The 22,944-nt window shown below is 42.6% G+C and overlaps 1 protein-coding gene across 1 annotated transcript in view; it reads right to left on the reverse strand.

Annotated features, from left to right (window-relative positions):
• Positions 1 to 22,944, reverse strand: part of LOC126271480 (uncharacterized) — a 137,535-nt gene that overhangs the window by 110,514 nt on the left and 4,077 nt on the right. Inside the window, exon 2 of the mRNA XM_049974157.1 lies at positions 12,050 to 12,296. Within this exon, the coding sequence (XP_049830114.1) occupies positions 12,050 to 12,296 (247 nt within the window). The remainder of the gene's footprint in view (positions 1 to 12,049; positions 12,297 to 22,944) is intronic.

Genomic DNA, 22,944 nt, shown 5'->3' on the forward strand with positions numbered 1-22,944 from the left:
AGAATAGAAGCTTTCGAAATGTGGTGCTACAGAAGAATACTGAAGATAAGGTGGATAGATCACGTAACTAATGAGGAGGTATTGAATAGGATTGGGGAGAAGAGAAGTTTGTGGCACAACTTGACTAGAAGAAGGGATCGGTTGGTAGGACATGTTTTAAGGCATCAAGGGATCACAAATTTAGCGTTGGAGGGCAGCGTGGAGGGTAAAAATCGTAGAGGGAGACCGAGAGATGAGTACACTAAGCAGATTCAGAAGGATGTAGGTTGCAGTAGGTACTGGGAGATGAAGCAGCTTGCACAGGATAGAGTAGCATGGAGAGCTGCATCAAACCAGTCTCAGGACTGAAGACAACAACAACACATAGGAAATACGATCACGTGAACGTCTACTTCAACAATCGCACAGTTGGACTATCAAATAACTGGGAGAGAAGATTTATGAAGTCTTTGACAAAAAAACGCATAAGTAAGGAACCACATGCAAACTGACCATTACGTATATCATATTGCCAAATTTGCAAATGTTTAATTCAGTTGATAAAATCGTCGAAATTCTTGATATGGTGCACACAACAACCCACGTGCGGTTTACAAGCTCTCGACCAGTGTTTCCCTCTCCATCCTTCGGTAACTACTATCCTGAAGTCTCTTTATGCCCTCAGAAACAGTGCATGTTCAGCGTCCTTCTTTTGGACCCCAGGACATGTCGGGATCCTGGACAATGAACTTGCTGACAGGCTGGTCAAACAGGCTACTGTAGACTAAGTCTGAAGATCGACCAGCCGAAGATTGATCTGTGATCAGTCTTATGTGGTAAAGCTTTTGGGATCTGGTATACTGAATTGTGCACCTTCAGTACACCAAATAAAGTACATATTATCAAGGAGACAACGAATGTGTGGCTGTCATCCATGCGAGTCACCAGCAGGGACTCAGTTGTCCTTTGCCGGTTCCGCCGCGGCCGTACGTACCTGACATATGGTTGCCTTCTCCGTCGCGAGGACCCACCTCAATATCACTGTGGTCCCCACTCGACTGCCGTCAGCATCTTGTTGGACTGGTCAGTTTTAGCACCTCTGCGGTCGACTTTTAACCTTCCAGCCACACTGCCAACGGTGTTGGCAGAGAATCCCTCAACAGCTGATATGGTCTTACTTTTTATTCGTGAGGGGAATGTTTATCACACAATCTAAGGCTGGGCATCTGGTTTTCTCTCGCAGACGTTCACCCTCCTTCCATTTTAATTATTCCCCATTCCTTCTTTGCTGTTTCTTCGCCGTGGTGTTCGTCTTTTTGCTGTCTGTGTTCCTGTAGCTTTATCTTTTTGGCTATAGATTGTAGTGTGTTGCAGACTGACTGGCTCATCCTTTTTTCTTCTTGCGTACAGCCAGCCCAGGCCATCTGCTGCATTATTTTACTATTTTCTACCTCTATTTTCCTTTTATGGCACGTTCTTCCCTTTTGTCTTCCCTCTTTCGTTTCCTGATTCAGTGTGTTTCCAAGTAAATATTCCGCATTTTTTACTTCCCAGACGCTTTTGAGAAATGGTTTTACTCCGCCACCTGTCTGAGAGTGGAATTAGGGACTGATGACCCTATAGTTGGGCTCCTTCTCTCCAAACCAACCAACCAACCAGTCATTTTGTGGATCTTTGGTAGCCCATACGTGTAAATAGTAGGTGGCCTCGGAACCTGAGGAAGAGGTTTCTAAATAATGGCCCCTTCTAAACATGAATGTTTTAGGAGCTCTGATGTCTTGTTCATTATTCTTGACGCTGGGTCCTGTGGCAGTTCCCGGTAGGTAGCCTCATCAGGAACAAATCAATTTTAGCATCGTAGTCAGAATGATAGATGCAGTGTTCTTGTCAGCTGGCGGAACCACGATGAGGGAGTCGTTGCGCAGTGCGCGAGAAACTGGGAGAATTCTTAAAACACTCGAATTCACAGTGAAACCATCTACAGTTCATCTGGCCCATGAGGAGATCTCCTTCATGTGACGCTTAGTGTTGGCCAGTGCAGTTAAAATAGACCGAGAATGAAGTAAGGTGATGAGGAAGTTTCGACCACCTAAAAATAAGAAGAGGATCGCCTGCTTCATAGAGATGGTGAATTTTTTTTAGGAAGTTCGTACCTGCAACTTTGAACCACTTGCTGTATGTAAGACATGTGACATGTTTCATAGTACTGAAAGCAAATAGACGGCATCTGGTGCACTGAGATCCTCCTTAAGTGACGCTACTGTTCTGGACATCCCGGGGTTTGGCTGGTCACTCGTAGTCCAGACCAATGTCTCTAATTCAGGCGTCCCTGTAGTTCTGCTATACAAACATCTCTACAGTGAGTGACAATGCACCTACTTTTATTCTCAAGTAATTTAAGATATTTTCCTTTCAAAATGGTGTACGTCGTATCATCACCATTCCTTAATGCCTTCAGCCTTCTTTTGCTGGGAGTATGAATTATAATGTTAAGGCTGCTCCAATAATATTCCATTCTTAAGCTCAAACGTTTAACATTGGCGTTCATGGGGTCCTTAAGACGATCCCAGCGGCTTCAGTGTTTGGTTATTCAGTCAGTTCTCCCTTGTCGAATATTTGATCAGCGAACCAACTACTTCTGGAGCAGGTGACTTCTGAAGTCATTCAGGATGGTTCGACACAGTTAAAGATTAATACTGACTGTGTAAATTAGATAGAGGCAGATCGGTATATAGTAGGCACCCTGCCAGACAAGTAGTTTTCACTGAGAATTTTGGGGTCCAAGGCAAGATTGGTAAGACAATTTCAAATACATTGTTGCATCATTTTGTGGGACCATGTAAGATTATAAAAGTTGCCACCCGAGTTAGCCTTCTGTTGAGATCCAATCCATGGATAAGATACACTGAGTAAATACCAGAACAAAGTATGCTCTACCCCACTCTCCACTGTTGCCAAATTTATTCAATATGGCGGATACAAGATGGCGGCGATAGATATGGTAACGCCACAATGAAATCATGGCAAGAAGTTCAAATTTTGGCGGGAATATAGGTGTATTGGGCTACCTCCACTAACCTAACACCCACCCCTCCCCCTCCCCTACCCTCCCCTAGAAGATTTTGAGAAGTTCAAATTTCACCAAGACAATGCCAGACACTATGGCTACCTCCACTATCTAAGAAAATGGCGGGTAAAAAGATCACTTGCAATACCTCCACTGACCTAAGTCATCTGAGCGCCACCTTTTTCTAGGAATTGGTTGGGAAAGGAGTCAGTCTTTGTTGGACAGGATGGACATAAGTCTTTATTTTGCAGGCAGTCTGCATTTAAACAATTTGAGGCAGCAGCGCCATCCAGTGGGTTTACCATGAAATCTGTAGTTCAACTGACCTAGTACACAGTACTGCCACTAGAAGGCACTGTCGTCCCTTCTGTGACATAATACAAACTTGCTAATCGTCAACTGTCGAAATTATGCATTGCATAGCCTACAGACCTGTTAACAAAGTAGTGCGACAGACACGAAAACAATTCGTAAATCATTGAAATAATGCATATATAACGCTCTGACAACACACTCAACAACGCTGAAACAGCCGCAACTAATACACTGCACAAATACTCAGTGCACATAAAAAACGCTTTCGAACCATCGTCCACTGTGACGTATCAACAAACTGCTTCCCTACAGAAGGCGTGTATGCTGGGTGGAGCGCTCATGCTAGTGCCATATGCAAGACGCCTCCGGGGCGTGTACGTGTGTTCACTGTTGCTCGCGTGATACAGACGTCACAGGTTGCGCTATACAAATCTGTTCCATTGCTTCCCAGAATGGCACAGGGTGCATTGTTCCTAGTGATACTAGTGGGACATTCGCGCTGCATCTAGCTGTGCAAGCACGCTTACCTGCCGGTTTCCCTGATTCGATGATTTACGAGCTGTTTTCGTGCCTGTCGCATTATTTTGTGAACAGGTCTGCAGGCTGTGCAATGCATATTTTCGACATTTGACGATTAGAAAGTTTGTTTGCAGAGCCTTTTACTTGCATTATTTTGACAACTTAGGAGGTGTTTGCGTCTCCGCACATCAGTGTACTTCATTATTTCGGTTATATGAGACTAGCTTGCACGTCTGTAGACTATTTACTGCGACCTCCAGCACACCAGTAATAATTAAAGTAGGTGAAATCTTTCCCTAAATAAATTGTATGCATTATTTTGGCAGTTTATAATTAGTGAGTATGTCTGCATATCAGTGAGCTCCATTATTTCGTTTTATTTACAAGTAGTTTGCAGTTCTGTAGGCTGTTCAATGCATCATTTCAACAGCTGGCGATTAGCAAGCGTGTTATCATAGCATTATACAAGCATTCTTTTGACAATTTACGAGTTGTTTCCGTCTCTGTACATCAGTGTGCTGCATTATTTCGGGATTTACAAGTAGTTTGCAGGTCTGTAGGCTGTGAATTGCGATACCAAGCATGTCAGAGTGTGTGTTTTGTATCAGGTAATAAATAAACTACATGAAATCTGTCTCTAAATAAATTGTTCCAAAATAAATAAAGTACACTCCTTCTCTCTCCAGCAGCCCAGCACCGTTTACTCACCATTTTCCCCCCAGACCGCTATGGGATGAAAGCGCACTCTGGAGGCAGTACTGTGTACTAGGTCAGTTGGACTCTGGACCTCATGGTGGACACACTGGATGGAGCTATTGCCTCAATTTTTTTAAAATAAAGTCTGAAAATAAAGACTTACATCCATCCTATCCATCAGCCCATCACAGGCTGAGTCCTTTTCCCGCCATTTTTCCTCCCCAGACCGCCATCTTGGATTATGTGTAGGAAGAGAGGACAGTGCCCTGTGGTGGCAGTACTGTGTAGTAGGTCAGTTGAACTCCTGACCTCATGGTGAACACTCTGGATGGAGCTACTGCCTCATATTGTTTCAATTAAGACTGCCTGCAAAATAAAGACTTAGATCCATCCTATCCAGCAATGGCTGAGTCCTTTCCCAGCCAATTCCTAGGAAGAGGTGGCGGTTGGATGCCAGGTTTCAGCTGGCAACAGGAGTACAAAGTACATTCAGAGCAGACAACCTGAGACAGGACCTCCAGAGCAGTGTGTGTTCGAGTGAATGGTGCCAGAGCAGTGCCTATGCAAGCACGGGGACAGGAGTCGAAGAGCAGGAATCATTAGGTTATGGGGTGCAGACAGAGGAAGGCTGTGTATCTGTTGTCACGTGGAACAGACCAACTAAAAGGAACCGAATTTTCTGTGCACGTCTCGGAACATACTATGTTGCTCTGTGGTACTGAGTTCAATATACAGGGTGAGTCACCTAACATTACCGCTGGATATATTTCGTAAACCACATCAAATATTGACGAATCGATACCACAGACCGAACGTGAGGAGAGGGGCTAGTGTAAATGGTTAATACAAACCATAAAAAAATGCACGGAAGTATGTTTTTTAACACAAACCTACGTTTTTTTTTTAAATGGAACCCCGTTAGTTTTGTTAGCACATCTGAACATATAAACAAATACGTAATCAGTGCCGTTTGTTGCATTGTAAAATGTTGATTACATCCGGAGATATTGTAACCTAAAGTTGACGCTTGAGTACCACTCCTCCGCTGTTCGATCGTGTGTATCGGAGACCACCAAATTACGTACGGATCCAAAGGGAACGGTGATGGACCTTAGGTACAGAAGAGACTGGAACAGCACAGTACGTCCACATGCTAACACCTTTTTATTGGTCTTTTTCACTGACGCACATGTACATTACCATGACGGTGAGGTACACGTACACGCATGTTTTCCGTTTTCAATTACGGAGTGGAATAGAGTGTGTCCCGATATGTCAGGCCAATAGATGTTCAATGTGGTGGCCATCATTTGCTGCACACAATTGCAATCTCTGGCGTAATGAATGTCGTACACGCCGCAGTACATCTGGTGTAATGTCGCCGCAGGCTGCCACAATACGTTGTTTCATATCCTCTGGTGTTGTAGGCACATAACGGTACACATTCTCCTTTAACGTACCCCACCGAAAGAAGTCCAGAGGTGTAAGATCAGGAGAACAGGCTGGCCAATTTATGCATCCTCCACGTCCTATGAAACGACCGTCGAACATCCTGTCAAGGGTCAGCCTAGTGTTAATTGCGGAATGTGCAGGTGCACCATCATGCTGATACCACATACGTCGACGCGTTTCCAGTGGGACATTTTCGAGCAACGTTGGCAGATCATTCTGTAGAAACGCGATGTATGTTGCAGCTGTTTGGGCCCATGCAATGAAGTGAGGACCAATGAGGTGGTCGCCAATGATTCCGCACCATACATTTACAGTCCACGGTCGCTGTCGCTCTACCTGCCTGAGCGAGCGAGGATTGTCCACGGACCAGTAATGGATGTTCCGTAGATTCACTGCACCGTGGTTTGTGAAACCCGCTTCATCGGTAAACAGGTAGAACTGCAACGCATTCTCTGTTAATGCCCATTGACAGAATTGCACTCGATGATTAAAGTCATCACCATGTAATTGCTGATGTAGCGACACATGAAACGGGTGAAAGCGGTGACGATGCAGTATGCACATGACACTGCTCGCAGACCGTGGCCCGTGCTTGTTACAACACGCAACTGAACGTGGGAGGTTTCAAGCGTCAACTTTGGTTAGAATATCTCCGGATGTAATTAACATTTTACAATGCTACAAACGGCACTGATTAAGTATTTGTTTATATGTTCAGATGTGCTAACAAAACTAACGTGGTTCCATTTAAAAACACGTAGGTTTGTGTTAAAAAACATACTTCCGTGCATTTTTGTATGGTTTGTATTAAACAATTACACTAGCCCCTCTCCTCACCTTCAGTCTGTGGAATCGGTTCGTCAGTATTTGATGTGGTTTACGAAATATATCCAGCGGTAACGTTAGGTGACTCACCCTGTATAATCGAGACTTTAGTGATATTTTCCAGAACTTCACTCCCTATTGTTTTCAGTTGGCTTCTCATTTGGTGGTTTCTATTAGCGCTGAGAGACTTGGAAAAGCATTGGTTATTTTTTTTTTAGTGTTAAATTACTTCCGCCCATTAATTTGTTCTTGCTATTGCAGGCTGGAATAAAGTGTTATTTGCCCTACGTTTCAATTGACGATTTATTCGTTTGAGTACTGTGGTGTATGGAGAGATAGATTTTAGTACTACACCTGGTGTGAACTTCCTCGCTGACTGTGTCTGATCTTAAGATTTACATTATGTGAGTATTGTAACTTGTTCCAGTGGAGGCTGCACATATTGCTTTATTCTGTTCGATTGGGCTGCTGACATCAGCACTGTTTCTTGCAAGTTTCATCCTAGCTCTCTAATGCTGGTCTATGTTTCCCAGGACTTGTAACTTTTCCTTTATTATTCAAGAATTAACAGCCATTTACGTTAGATACAAACACTATTATTTTAATTTATACTTATTTGTGCGGTGTAAATAACTTATTACTGTCGTGATTGGTTATTTTATACACATTTTAGGACCCGAGAAATGCAATGTGTAATCTGCGAAATTTTGAAGATCCATCCACTTTTTTGTGACCTGGGTATTATGCGTATGTTAAATGTATTATATTTATATGTGTTAGAAGTCCTATAGAACGGCACATCCTGTACTGTTTGCTGGTGCCAGTCCTGCCTACACTCCGTTGATTGTAGAAGGAAGCCAACTGGACACCTGCTGGCATTTATAATTGTATTGTGCACTTTTGGGCAACCATTTATATCTAGTTACTTAATGGGCGCAGTGTTCGTTTATTTTAATAAATCCGTTACTGTGTGAATGATTTTTATTTAACGGTCTAGCCCTACCACTCCCCAAACACATAGCTCATGGCCATTTCACAGACTGTATGGAACGACATTTTATTAGAACATCACCCTCTCAGGAGTTATTATAATGTTTCTGGCTTCAATGAATAACGGTATTCCCAGATCATACCAGCCTCGTTTGCAGGGCTCTATGAATACACGTGGATTTGACGAACACTCAAGTAGTGTATCATACATCGGAACAGACCTCTAAATCACCCAGTCATTATCCCAAGGAAACGTCTGAAAGTATTTCCCGGGAAAGTGGTAGCTCCATGGGTTGTAAACATTTTCGACTACCTTCAGCTGTATGTGAATCACCGGAAGAAAATTATGTACTGTCTTCGTCGCCGAAGAGAGTCTATTATCAAGGTTGTCTGTGGTTTGACAAGGCATTAGCGTGGTGTCTCCATGGCGTGAGAAAGGTTTTGTCCGGTGTTCTTACAAGGGAACCTCTTCACCGCACCCCCCTCAGATTTAGTTATAAGTTGGTACAGTGGATAAATTTTGAAAAACTGAACACAGATCAATCGAGATAGCAGGAAGAAGTTCTGTGGAACTATGAAAAAAAAAGCAAAATATACAAACTGAGTAGTCCATGCGCGAGATATACAACATCAAGGCTAACGTAAGTTGAGGAGCGCCGTGGTCCCGTGATTAGCGTGAGCAGCTGCGAAACGAGAGGTCCTTGGTTTAAGTCTTCCCTTGAGTGAAAAGTTTACTTTTTTTTTTAATTTCGCAAAGTTATGATCTGTCCGTTTGTTCATTGACGTCTCTGTTCACTGTAGTAAGTTTGGTGTCTGTTTTGCGACCGCACCGCAAAACCGTGCGATTAGTAGACGAAAGGACGTGCCTCTCCAATGGGAACCGAAAACATTTGATCGCAAGGTCATAGGTCAACCGATTCCTCCACAAGAAAACACGTCTGATATATTCTATTCGACACTGGTGACGGCATGTGCGTCACATGACAGGAATATGTTGTCGACCCACCTTACTTGTACACTTGGCGAATGGGTATAAAGATTCTTCTACCTTGACCGATTTAGGTTTTGTTGTGGATGTGATAATCACTCCCAAAAAAGTGATCGCATTGGACGGACGGACAATTAATAATTGAAAACAAAAAATTAAAGTTTTTACTCAAGAGAAGACTTGAACCAAGGACGTCTCGTTCGGCAGCTGCTCACGCGAACCACGGGACCACTTTTTTTTTTTTTTAATGCCATTATACCTTCTTCACTTGGCGTAGGCAGATGAGATTAGAATCTGTCTGTCCCTATTAAAAATCATCGGCAGAAGCAGGAATCGAACCCAGATCATCATCATTTTTTTAATTATGTTCAAAGTTCCGTTAAATTGATAACTTCAGCAGACAGCAGAATTGCGTTTTTAAACTGTAGCAGCGAATGAACTCTTGACGTCTTACCTACGGTGAGCGACGCTTACCGTTACGCAACTTTTTTTTCGCTCTAGCAACTTTTTTTTCATATCATATTGTAAGTAGGCTGTTCAGGTTTTTTTTATTGGTAACGCCGCCGCCACGTAGCGCTCTATATGAAAATCACTGGCTGTGCCATGTGCAGTCTGTGGCTGGTTTGCATTGTTGTCTGCCATTGTAGTGTTGGGCAGCGGCAGCTGGATGCTAACAGCGCGTAGCGTTGCGCAGTTGGAGGTGAGCCCCCAGCTGTGGTGGATGTGGGGAGAGAGATGGCGGAGTTTTGAAATTTGTAAGAATTGATGTCATGAACTGATATATATATATATATATATATATATATATATATATATATATATATATATATATATATAATGACTATTAAGGTAGATACATTGTTTGTTCTCTATTAAAATCTTTCATTTGCTGACTCTGCTTATCGGTAGTTAGTGCCTTCTGTAGTTTGAATCTTTTATTTAGCTGCAGTAGTGGCGCTCGTTGTATTGCAGTAGCTTGAGTAACGAAGATTTTTGTGAGGTAAGTGATTTGTGAAACGTATAGGTTAATGTTAGTCAGGGCCATTCTTTCATAGGGATTTATGGAAGTCAGATTGCGTTGCGCCAAAAATATTGTGTTTCAGTTTAAGCACAGTCTTGTATAATTTTTCTAAGGGGACGTTTCAATATGTATATGAACCTATTATCAAACCAACTTTTTTTATGTATTTGAATTTGGACTCGCAATTCTTTTTATTTTTATTTATTATTTTTTTTCCTGGTCCTCTTCCACTTCAGGCGTTGGCCCCTATCACCCCCAAAATCCTAACTATCCTAAAAATTAAAACAAAAATATCAATAAATAAAAAAGAACAATCTGTTGCCACCGCCACTTTCACCCTAACTTAACCTACTTTTTAATTTAATTTAGTTTTATTTTATTTTATTAAATAATATATAAAGAAACTGAGTAAATCTTCTTTCCGTGGCAATCTGTCCAAGACCCGTGAAACAGAAGAATACGAAATCAATCAAGCACTTCTGATTTGTTATATGTTACGGCTTCTGGCAAAATTAGTTTTTTGAGGCACTTTGACTTGCCGTACTATAAAAACAAATAAATTAATAAATGCTAACTTAATTGTAATGAAGCAGAATTAGGAATTACCGCTTCATTATGACAAAGTGTGAAGTAAGAAATTTTGAAACAAAGCTTTGTATTTCCGACTCGTTTGATGGTTGTGGTGCTCTTCCATTATATACTGTATGTACTCGTCTATACTCGCATGTGTATTCGTAACTGCAAAATACGCAAACTGGCCGATAATCCAAGTGTAGCTATTGTTCTTTGTTGCTGGAAAGAAATGCCAGTCTGAAGTACCTATTTAAGTGTTATAGCAAAGTCTGTGTTCTAGTAATTATTGCGAGTTTTTTTCTAATCCAGTTCCATATTTGGTATTGGTCTCGGCAGATGAGAATGTGTGCCAAGATATCTACAGTATGGCAATGGTCACGGTATGGACTCTGCTTCATTTTGATATTGTGCAGCTTCTCGTTTACAATGTCATACCGCGTGGACACTACTTTGGAGTGGAGGATGGGATTGTTAATGTTTTTCCAGACGTTACTCCAGTTGACCGCTGGATATTTCGCTTCCATTGGGTTTTGTCTATGGTGTCTCGTGAGATGGTAATAGGTCCGTCTAGTGTTAAGCAGCTGTGAAGTATCTTGAATATAGCTCATATCCAGGTAGTAAGTCCGGACGTGATCGAGTTGAGCGCTGATGCGACCAACATCGACTGGGGCCTTTTTGCTCGTTGGGGCTAACCTGTTGAATAACGTTTTCGTAATTGTCGGATGGGGTGACTGCAGTATTTTGCGGATTCAGTCCATATATACGGCAGTGCATTGGTTCTTGATGTCTTTGACGCCCAAACCACCAGCGGCGCGGGTTAACACTATGGTTGGCATGGTGGCTTTAAAGATGTTTCCGCTCCATATGAACCAATACGCTGCAGCTAAAAGCTTTTCCGCTGTATCCTTGGGTACTGGTAACACTGCTGCGATGTGATATATTTTGCTTAGCGCATAGCTGTTAATCAATAGGGCTCTCTGTATCCTATTGAGCGTTCTAGTTTTGTGTTCATAGAGAGTAGCCCTGAATATATTTAGTTTATGGTCCCAGTTGGCTACTGTCATCTCTCTTGGGTTGGCCATTAGAATCATACCTGAGTGGTTCGTCTTCTCTGTCCTTTGCAGCCATGTTCTTTGAATGGTCTCCATATGGGGTCCGACAGGTAAAATTTTCGATTTTTGGTCATTGAGTTTGGCTCCGGAAGAAGTGGTGTAAGTGTGGATTATTTGTTGAACGACTTCCATTTCTGAGTGCGTGTTAACTACTACACTGACATCATCAGCATAAGCGTGACACACCGTTTTTGTACCCAACACATAAACCACGGCACTCCTGAGCTCACATTATCCTTGATGTTGCCTATCCGGTGCATGGACTACTCAGTTTGTATATTTTGCTTTTTTTTTTCATAGTTCCACACAACTTCTTCCTGTTTTCTCGATTGATCTGTGTTCAATTTTTCAAGGCCTGTCCACTGTGCCTATGTACAACTAAATCTGAGGGGGTACGATGGGGAGGTTCCCTTGTCAGTGTAGGAAAACAGTGATGGCCTACAGAAGCAATTAAAGAAGAGAAGAGGATTAGGTGTATGATTAGTGGCTGGGACTTTCAGTGACGTACATACCCGTGCACAGGACAAGAGTCGATGCAGTCAGTGGTGAGGTGGCACTGGAGGTCCTTCCAGAGCAGTTGCCAGGCCTGGATGGCAGTGAGGCCGCGAATCTCCGCCAGGGCGGCGCTACACTTCTCCTCCTCCTCGGCAAGCAGCGGCAGGTCGTGGGCTGCGCCTATCGCTGCCAGCTGTGCGACAGCCGGCAACGCCACCGACGGCGGCTTCAGGGTCTCGCATGTCTCCAGCAGTGCGTAAACATCTGCGAAACGGTGTCCAGTCATTTCGGTGCTTGTACTCTTCTGAGACGTGCTTTTATACTGTGGTGCATGTACTGTAAGACCTTCGGTACACACACCATGGGATTATTTGACTTTTCGCTCTAATGAAGTAGGCGAGTGTCAGCAATATGTCTTGTGGTCTTATAGCGGCGTGTTTATCTTCTGCCGTTAGGTCAGACGATAGAAATGCCACTTGCACGCTTAGAGTAGCTGACGGTGACCAACTTTAAACAGAACTTGATTAATTTTCACACACATTTATTAAAATAATAACAATCATAAAACTTACTTAACTTCATTCTGGATGCTATTTACAATTGACAATCTGAAGTTCCTTTCGTCTTTGTACGTTAATCTTTATTCTCACATATCTCTGATACTTGACAAAGTGTCTATACATTTATCTTCATGGCTACGTACAGGAATATGATAATCTTATTAGGCGCAGACTGAAACTTGACTATAGACTAATGCAGACTGACCAATTGGAGGTCTGTACACTCGTTATAATACCTCGAGCGTTCAGGTATCGCTGCACAAGTGTGATCCGGGAGGAGAAAAGATTCTACGTTAGCAGAAATCTCATTGGCTGCGTGACATATTAATACGCGGATCGGCGGAAGCAGAATTTGGTCTGTCTCTAAGACAGCGCCATCTCGTAGTGCGGAGACGGACGAGCGCTGCGCCTGCGCTGTTATGTTTAGCGGGGCGCGCTCTAGTGGGAAAGTTGTGTACGCACTGACTACGTAGAACTATGTACACAACATATACACTGCTTCTATCTACACTCTAAGACAAAGAAGAAGGGATTCTGCAAATTTGCTAACAAACTGATGTTCATTAAGGTATCGACGGTAAATGCAAAATTGGCGGCCGATGGATGAATGTATTACGCTGCAGCGCAGTTTTCCTGCCACACTGAGAAGGGTAGTAACCAGGGGTCATGTCGATACCAGGACATAAAGTCTTTGCGAACGTCATCCCATGTACTTAGTTGGACAGTAACTGTGCCTCGCAGACAGGCGTGTGAACAATATACAAAGATGTCAGCATCTGAGACAGGATGTTTAGTTGGGTTACAGAAGCCAGTGGGAGTAATTGGTGAAACACTCGACATTTGAACAGCATCGGCGCCACTATTCGGCGATGTTGGGATGAATGTGTGAATCGTGGCCGAACACAGCATCAAGAAGGAAGTGGTCCACCTGGAGAGACGCTGGAACTAGAGTACGGAGCAGTCGTCGGAGAGGCACTCACAGCAGAAGGCTCATCATTATCTTCGAACCGACGTGTAGCTGGTGCTTCAGTGACCACAAGAACCATTAATAAGCAGCCCATAAAAAGTCGACTGAGCTCACTGTGCCCCTTACACCGACTACCATTGATATCTGTACTCCAACGAACTGATTTACACTGGTGTCAGCCGCATTCAGACTGGAATATCTTGACTGGAGGTGGAACTGTCTTCAGTGATGGGTCCAAATTCGACCTGAGCCTCCGTGACCAGCAAAGATGTGTGTAGTGGATAGTGGTGGGATACCGACCTGACTGCCGCCCGCCATACAGCCCGAGAGCCAGGAGTGATGGTCTCAGGTGCCATTTCATTCCATAGCAGGACTGCTCAGGTTGTCACCAGCGGCACTCTTATAACACAGTAAAACGTCGACGATATTCCACACTCTGTTTTGATGGTATTTATGGCAGGCTTCGTGCTTGTCAAACGCTGCCTTGGCCAACAAGCTCGCCATATCTCTTCCAAGCTGAGAAAGTTTCGATCATTATGGGCAGGCCCTCCAAGCAGCCCGGGATTTTGATGATCTAACGGCCCAATTGGACAGAATTTTCTACGATATCCGTCAAGAGAACATGCAACAACTCTATCAATGGCAAGGCGAATAACTGCTTGCATGAGGGTGAGAGGTGGAACAATGTGTTTGTACATGGTCAGGATGGTATCAGGAGCTCAGATTGGTATAATAAGAAGTGTTATAGTTCAGAGAAAAATGAGTTGTATTCCCAATAAGTACCACTAAGGGGTACAATATTCAAGAAACGCTATGGCTGTGGAGTGAACCACTCATTGTTAGGGAAGAGAATTTCGCCCTCAGTAGGACGGACTGGTGGACACGTCCAGAGAGTAATTAAGCTGACAAACAAGAGGGAGACTCGCTGTTGCGACCGCTACCTCGCCGTCCCTCTTGCGTACCTCACGTGACGGCACCCAGCCCTCCCATTGGCGGATTTGTGGCAGAAAGTCTAGATAAAATTAAAAACCATATGGTCAGTCATAAAGAAAGTGGCTGGTCTGCAGAGACAGGTCGAGGATATAGAATCAGTGCGTAGTGGGAATGTCTGTGTTACTGACATGTCGCATATATGTATAGTATTTAATAATCACTTTCTGAATATAACAGGTAAACTAAATAGAAACCTAATCCCTACATGGAATCATACAGAAAAATGTGTTCCGATACTGTTACCTGAAATGCTCCTCCATGATACTGACAAGAGGAAGATTGAGTAAATAATTAAATCACTAAAGACCATGAACTCTCATGGATATGACGGGGTATCTAGCAGAACACTGTTCTATGTGCGTTAGCCCGGTACTTAGCCACTGTAACTTTTACTTTAGGAGTGGTCAGTTTCCTGACTGATTAAAGTACTCGATAGTGAAGCCACTTTATAAAAAGGGAGACAGGGATAATGTTGACAATTTTAGACCTTTTTCAATGCCATCGGTGTTTACTAAAGTTATCGAGAAGTTTGTATATACAAGGTTACTAGACCATTTAAATTCACATAATGTGCTGTCAAATGTACAATTTTGTTTTAGAAATGGTTTAACAACTGAAAATGCTATATTCTCTTTTCTCTGTGAGTTTTTGGACGGATTAAATAAAAGGTTGCGAACGCTAGGTGTTTTCTTTGATTTAACGAAAGCTTTTGACTGTGTTGACCACAAAATATTACTGCAGAAATTGGAACATTATGGAGTAAGGGGAGTAGCTTACAATTGGTTCGCCTCTTACTTTAAGAACAGAAAGCAGAAGGTAATTCTCCGCACTATTGAGAGTGGTAGTGATGTTTAGTCCCAATGGGGCATTGTTAAGGGGGCGTTCCCCAAGGGTCGGTGCTGGGACCACTGCTGTTTCTTATTTATATAAATGATATGCCATCTAGAATTACAGGTGATTCAAAAATATTTCCGTTTGCTGATGAAACCAGCTTGGTAGTGAAGGATCTTGTGTGTAACATTGAAACAGTATCAAATAATGTAGTTCATGAAATAAGTTCATGGCATGTGGAAAATAATTTGATGCTAAATCACAGTAAGACTCGTTTTTACAGTTTCCAACTCACAGTTCAAGAAGAACCGATATTTTGATCAGACAGAATGGGCATATTGTAAGCGAGACGGAACAGCTCAAGTTCCTAGGCGTTCGAATAGATAGTAAGCTGTTGGGGAAAGCCTATGATCAGGTTCTTGTTCAGAAACTAAATGCTGCTTTATTTACCATTAGAACAGTATCCGAAATAAGTGACAGCTCGGCATGAAAAGTAGTCTACTTCGCATATTTTCATACGCTTATGTCGTATGGTATTATTTTTTGGGATAATTCTTCTGATTCTAAAAGGGAATTTTTGGCTCGAAAACGGGCTGTTCGAGCTATATGTGGTGTAAATTGAGGAACCTCTTGTCGACCCCTATTCAATAGTCTGGGAATTCTGACATTGCCCTCACAGTATATGTTTTCTTTAATATCGTTTGTTGTCAGCAATATTAGCTAATTCTAAGAATTAGCAGCTTTCACACAGCTAATACTAGACAGAAATCCAATCTGCATGTGGAATGCACTTCCTTGACTCTTGTGCAGAAAGGAGTGGAGGATTCTGCTGCATCCATTTTCAATCAGCTACCACAAGAACTCAAAAATCTTAGCAGTAGCCCAAACACTTTTAAGTCTAAACTGAAGAGTATCCTCGTGTCTCACTCCTTCTATTCTGTCGAGGAGCTCCTGGATGAGCTAAAAAATTAAGAAAATTCTAGTGATACATTGTTGATTTTCTTTATTTAAACTTACGACTTGTCGCCTGAATACGTTTCTTATATTTCATTTTATCTGTTTCTACTATCATGTTATAATTGCATGTATTGACTCGTGCCATGACCATGGTCCCACAGAACAATAAATAAATGCATATTTCAGCAATGTACGAAGTCTTTTCATGTTATTGGTGTGAATGTAGATCTTACCTTTTTGTTCAGTGATTATACCACAATATGATTATGGCCACAGTAACCAATGTGCTATAAAATGTTGGTAGAAAATATTCACAAAGTATTACACTGTCCAGTCACATTAATGCGACCACCTATCAAAAGCCAGAACAACCAACTATTGCAGTGCATACCGCGGCGAGCCATGCAGGAAGAGTGTTATTAAAGTTCTGGAAGCTACACTGACACCAGTGCTACGGCCAGCTGCTGTAGGTTCCAAGGTTCAGGATCCACGGTGCAAACAGCTCGATCGAGATGGTTCCACAGATCCTCTGTTAGTTTTAAATCCAGGCCAGGGGAGTGCGGTAAACTCATCCTGGTGCCCTTCGAACCACACATATAGACAGTGAAGTGTGTGGCACGTTGCATTGTCCTGCTGGTAGATGCCAACGTGCTGAGGAAAAACAGACTGCATGTAGGGGTGGTGATGGTTTACAAGGATAGATGATATTTGTACGTTTGCAAGAATCGATTGTGCCTTACAAAATGGTGAGATCACCCAGGGAATGGCACGAAAATACACTACTGCCCATTAAAATTGCTACACCAAGAAGAAATGCAGATGATAAACGGGTATCCATCGGGCAAATATATTATACTAGAACTGACATGTACTACATTTTCACGCAGTTTGGGTGCATAGGTCCTGAGAAATCAGTACCCAGAACAACCACCTCTGGCCGAAATAACGGCCTTGATACGCCTGGGCATTGAGTCAAACAGAGCTTGGATAGCGTGTACACGTACAGCTGCCCATGCAGCTTCAAAATGATACGATAGTTGCAGGTTGTTTTCTTTGAGATGTCTCACGCCTTACAAAACGACGACCGACTATCTCATGGATCATAAAATGTGATCCATCTAAAAAGACCATCTGTTGCCACTCAGCGGACTTATAGCTGAGGTACTGGCGAGCCTTCGTCGACGATGGACAGCAGTCAGCGAGGGTGCACGAACCAGGCACCTGCTGGCGTGGCCTCATAGGAACAGCCTTCCCTGAACGGTCGTTCAGGATACGCTGTTGGTAGCCCCTCGTTCATCTAGGCGGTCAGTTGCTCTACAGTTGTAAGTCTATTCGTCTGTGCGTATCTCTGCAGACGTCTTTCATCCCTGACATCTAGGCCCCTTGCTGCACCGAAGCTGCCTCTACGCCGGTTTTGAATAGAGGCATTTTGCCGTGCACGGTACAATTTAAGCACCGCGACACGAGAACAAATTTGGCCGTTTAGGAAATGCTTCTACCTTTCGCCCGAAAGCCAATGATCCTGTCCTTTTGGACGTCAGGAAAATCACTTCGTTTCCGCATTGCGACTACGACCAATACCGACTCAAAGGAAGGCCTCGGCGCTTGTTGGTGACGTCACGTCAGCTAGGCACGGCAAACGCCAGGTCTGTTGCAGGCATACTCATAGTGGTGGTGTCTCCCTCTATGACACAGGAAAATGTGAAACTATTGGCGGTAGTTGACCAACACACATTATTCTGAGAGATTTCTGCAATCAATTAATTGTACAATTCATTACACTTCTTAACAAATAGTGTACTCCTGAACTTAAATTTCCACGTGTTTGAAGGATTGGCATACAAAACCAACTTCATGGTTCAGCAGCAACAGAATTCGTGCTTCTTTACCTTATTTGTAAATCTGAGGAAGTTACGTTTGTACTGGTTTGCTTTTACAAGAAATTATAAACATATTGGTGCTCTTCTTTAGGTATCTTGTTTGACTATGGGGTGAGGAGCACTGAATGTTAATGAAGTATCTTGCAATTGTACACCTTGGGGGAGGGGGTGGGGGACACAAGAAGAGTCAAAGGAGAGATAATTGTTTTATCAAATATTTTTTTTTGTCTTATAAAGTTTGTCCTTTCAGTCGCAAGAGGGGGATACTTATCTTTTCTTATGTTCATGTTTAAAAAAGTTTAAGCACAGCAGTATTTTCGATGTATGAAGCTATTTTGTTTCTTGTTTAGAATTCCTTTCGTTGAAAACGACTGTAACCTAATGACTGGCAACAGCTGGACATTTACACATGAAAATTTGTTCACATTTCCAGTGACGATGTCAAACGAAAAGGAATAAATAAATAAAAGAAACGAGTTCATTGTAACGGGGTTGGGGTAAGTTTCGATAACAAAATGGATCAAGTAAATATAGTTACTTGAATGTAAAATTTCCGAAGCTTGCAATGGGGCACAGCATCTTCTCATATTGATCTACATTTCTTTCGACAGGATTCAGTAACACAGAACTATATCTTCATTTGTAGCTTTACGATAGTAAGAAAATCTTTCATCTAAATAAAACTGCAGAATCAAAAACAATACCAAACAGTTTGTCCAAAAATAAGAGCTTTATAGTGATAAGCACGCCCAGGCATTTCTGTCTGCAACAGACCTGGCGTTCGCCGTGGCCATCCTTTGAGTCGGTGTTGCTACGACGGCATTGTTTTCCGCGTCCCCCGGACACTGCTACTGCTGCCATATGCCGTCTGAGTGATTATTATACGTTCTTGTGTAACATAGGCGATGACGTGGGTGAGTGTGTTGTCGTAGTGAAAGTTCCGATGGTACTGTTACCGACGACTGTGCTGCTAAAGCGGAGATATTGAACGCAGTTTTCCAAAATTCCTTCACCAGGGAAGACGAATGGAATATTCCAGAATTTGAAACACGAACAGCTGCTAGCATGAGTTTCGTAGAAGTAGATACCTTAGGGGTTGCGAAGCAACTCAAATCGCGTGATACGGCCAAGTGTTCAGGTCCAGATTGTATACCGATTAGGTTCCTTTCAGATTACGCTGATACAATAGATCTCTACTTAGCAATCATATACAACCGCTCGCTCACCGATAGATCTATACCTGCAGATTGGAAAATTGCGCAGTTCGCACCAGTGTTTAAGAAGGGTAGTAGGAGTAATCCATCGAACTACAGACCTATATTATTGACGACGGTTTGTAGTAGGGTTTTGGAGCATGTACTGTATTCAAACATTATGAATCTCCTCGAAGGGAACGATCTATTGATACGAAATCAGCATGGTTTCAGAAAACATCGTTCTTGTGCAATGCAGCTAGCTCTTTATTCGCATGAAGTAATGGCCGTTATCGACAGGGGATCTCAAGTTGATTCCGTATTTCTAGATTTCCGGAAAGCTTTTGACACCATTCCTCACAAGCGACTTCTAATCAAGCTGCGGGCCTACAGGGTATCGTCTCAGTTGTGCGACTGGATTCGTGATTTCCTGTCAGGAAGGTCGCAGTTCGTAGTAATAGGCGGCAAATCATCGAGTAAAACTGAAGTGATATCAGGTGTTCCCCAGAGAAGCGTCCTGGGACCTCTGCTGTTCCTGATCTATCTAAATGATCTGGGTGACAATCTGAGCAGTTCTCTTAGGTTGTTCGCAGATGATGCTGTAATTCACCATCTAGTAAGGTCATCAAAAGACCAGTATCAGTTGCAAAGCGACTTATAAAAGATTGCTGTATGGTGTGGCAGGTGGCAGTTGACGCTAAATAACGAAAAGTGAGTTCCAAAAGAAGTCCGCTGGAATTCGATTACTCGATAAATAGTACAATTCTCAAGGCTGTCAATTCAACTAAGTACCTGGGTGTTAAAATTACGAACAACTTCAGTTGGAAAGACCACATAGATAATATTGTGGGGAAGGCGAGCCAAAGGTTGCGTTTCATTCGCAGGACACTTAGAAAATGCAACAAGTCCAGTAAAGAGACAGCTTACAGTACACTCGTCCGTCTTCTGTTAGAATACTGCTGCGCGGTGTGGGATCCTTACCAGGTGGGATTGACGGAGGACATCGAAAGGGTGCAAAAAAGGGCAACTCGTTTTGTATTATCACGTAATAGGGAAGAGAGTGTGGCAGATATGATACGCGAGTTGGGATGGAAGTCATGAAAGCAAAGACGTTTTCGTCGCTGCGAGATCTATTTACGAAATTTGAGTCACCAACTTTCTCTTCCGAATGCGAAAATATTTTGTTGAGCAAAACCTACATAGGTAGGAATGACCATCAAAATAAAATAAGAGAATTAGAGCTCGAACAGAAAGGTTTAGGTGTTCGTTTTTCCCGCGCGCTGTTCGGGAATGGAATGGTAGGGAGATAGTATGACTGTGGTTCGATGAACCCTCTGCCAAGCACTTATGTGAATTGCAGAGTAATCATGTAGATGTAGATGTAGTATGTACGTCTAGGGACTGATGACCGCAGCCGTTTGCTAATGCTCTCCACTTCTGAGATTACTCTGTGCGTGTAGTAACTGGTGCTGTTGTCTTCCCGGTACCTAAGCAAGCGACACGTAGGTGGCTGTAGTTTAATCTCAGATTCCTCAGTCGCTCGCTCGACACATGACTTGCTACTTCTGATACTCAAATAACACTGCGACTATCCATGTTACTCCTTTTGTAAACATTCGACATTCTCTCTCAGTCCTAGGAGGGCATGCGGAAACTATTGCCTTCAAATTATTTTTATTCTGTACGCAATATCGGCTAGGATTTTACGTCTCATGCATATTACTCCGTCGACTTTCCCGCTTCGCTGAAGCAAGTTGCATATCTCTCCCGCTAAAGACCCCCGAAATATAGCGTGTAACAGGTGCAGATGTGGACTCTGACTACAATCTATTGGTTATGAACTGTAGATTAAAACTCAAGAAACTGCAGAAAGGTGGGAATTTAAGGAGATGGGACCTGGAGTAAACTGAAAGAACCAGAGGTTGTAGAGTGTTTCAGAGAGAGCAGTAGGGGACGATTGACAGGAACAGGTGAAAGAAATACAGTAGAAGAAGAATGGGTAACTTTGAGGGATGAAATAGTGAATGCAACAGAGGATCAAATAGGTAAAAAGACAAATCCTAGTAGAAATCCTTGGGTGGCAGAAGAGATACTGAAATTAACTGATCAAATGAGAAAACATAAAAATGCTGTAAATGAAGCAGGCGTAAAGGAATACAAACGTCTCAAAAATGAGGTCGACAGGAAGTGCAAAATGGCGAAGCAGGGATGACTACAGGACAAATGTAAGGCTGTAGAGGCATATATCACTAGGCGTAAGATAGATACTGCCTACAGGAAAATTAAAGAGACCTTTGGAGAAAAGAGAACCACTTGTATGAATATCAAGAGCTCAGATGGAAACCCAGTTCTAACCAAAATGGAAGAGAATGTAGCTGATGATGAAATGGGAGATACGATACTGCGTGAAGAGTTTGACAGAGCACTGAAAGACCTAAGTCGAATCAAGGCCCCGGGAGTAGACAACATTCCATTAGAATTACTGATAGCGTTGGGAATTCCAGCCCTGACAAAACTCTACCATCTGGTGAGCAATATGTATGATACAGGCGAAATACCCTCTGACTTCAAGAAGAATATAGCAGTTCCATTCCCAAAGAAAGGAGGTGTTGATAGATGTGAAAATTACCGAACTATCAGTTTAATAAGCCACAGCTGCAAAATACTAACACAAATTCTTTACAGACGAATGGTAAAAGTGGTAGAAACAGACCTCGGGAAAGATCAGTTTGCATTCCGTAGAAATGTTGGGACACGTGAGGCATTACTGACCCTACGACTTACCTTAGATGAAGGAAATGTAAACCTACGTTTCTAGCATTTGTAGACTTAGAGAAAGCTTTTGACAATGTTGATTGGAATACTCTCTATCAAATTCTGAAGGTGGCAAGGGTGAAGAGCAGGGAGAGAAAGGCTATTTACAATTTGTACAGAAGCCAGATGGCAGTTATAACAGTCGAGGGGCATGCAAGGGAAGCAGTGGTTGAGAAGAGAGAGAGACAGGGTTGTAGCCTATCCCCGATGTTATTAAATCAATATATTGTGCAATTGCGCAAGCAGTAAAGGAAATAAAAGAAAAATTTGGAGTAGGAATTAAAATCCAAATAAAAACTTTGAGGTTTTCCGACGACATCGTAATTCTGGCAGAGATAGCAAAGTACCTGGAATAACAGTTGAACAGAATGGACAGTGTCTTGCGTAAGATGAATATCCACAAAAGCAAAACAAGGATAATGGAATGTAGTCTAATTAAATCAGGTGATGCTGAGGAAATTAGATTAGGAAATGAGACACTTTAAGTAGTAGATGAGATTTGCTATTTGGGGAGCAAAGTAACTGATGATGACCGGAGTAGAGAGGATATAAAATGACAAGAAAAGCGTTTCTGAAGAAGAGAAATTTGTTAACTTCGAGTATAGATTTAAGTGTCAAGAAGTCTTTTCCAAAAGTATTTGTATGGAGTGTAGCCACGTATGAATTTGGAACATGGGTGATAAATAGTTTAGACAAGAAGAGAATAGAAGCTTTCGA

The sequence above is a fragment of the Schistocerca gregaria genome, chromosome 1 (assembly GCF_023897955.1).
Source record: "Schistocerca gregaria isolate iqSchGreg1 chromosome 1, iqSchGreg1.2, whole genome shotgun sequence".
Classification (NCBI taxonomy): domain Eukaryota; kingdom Metazoa; phylum Arthropoda; class Insecta; order Orthoptera; family Acrididae; genus Schistocerca; species Schistocerca gregaria.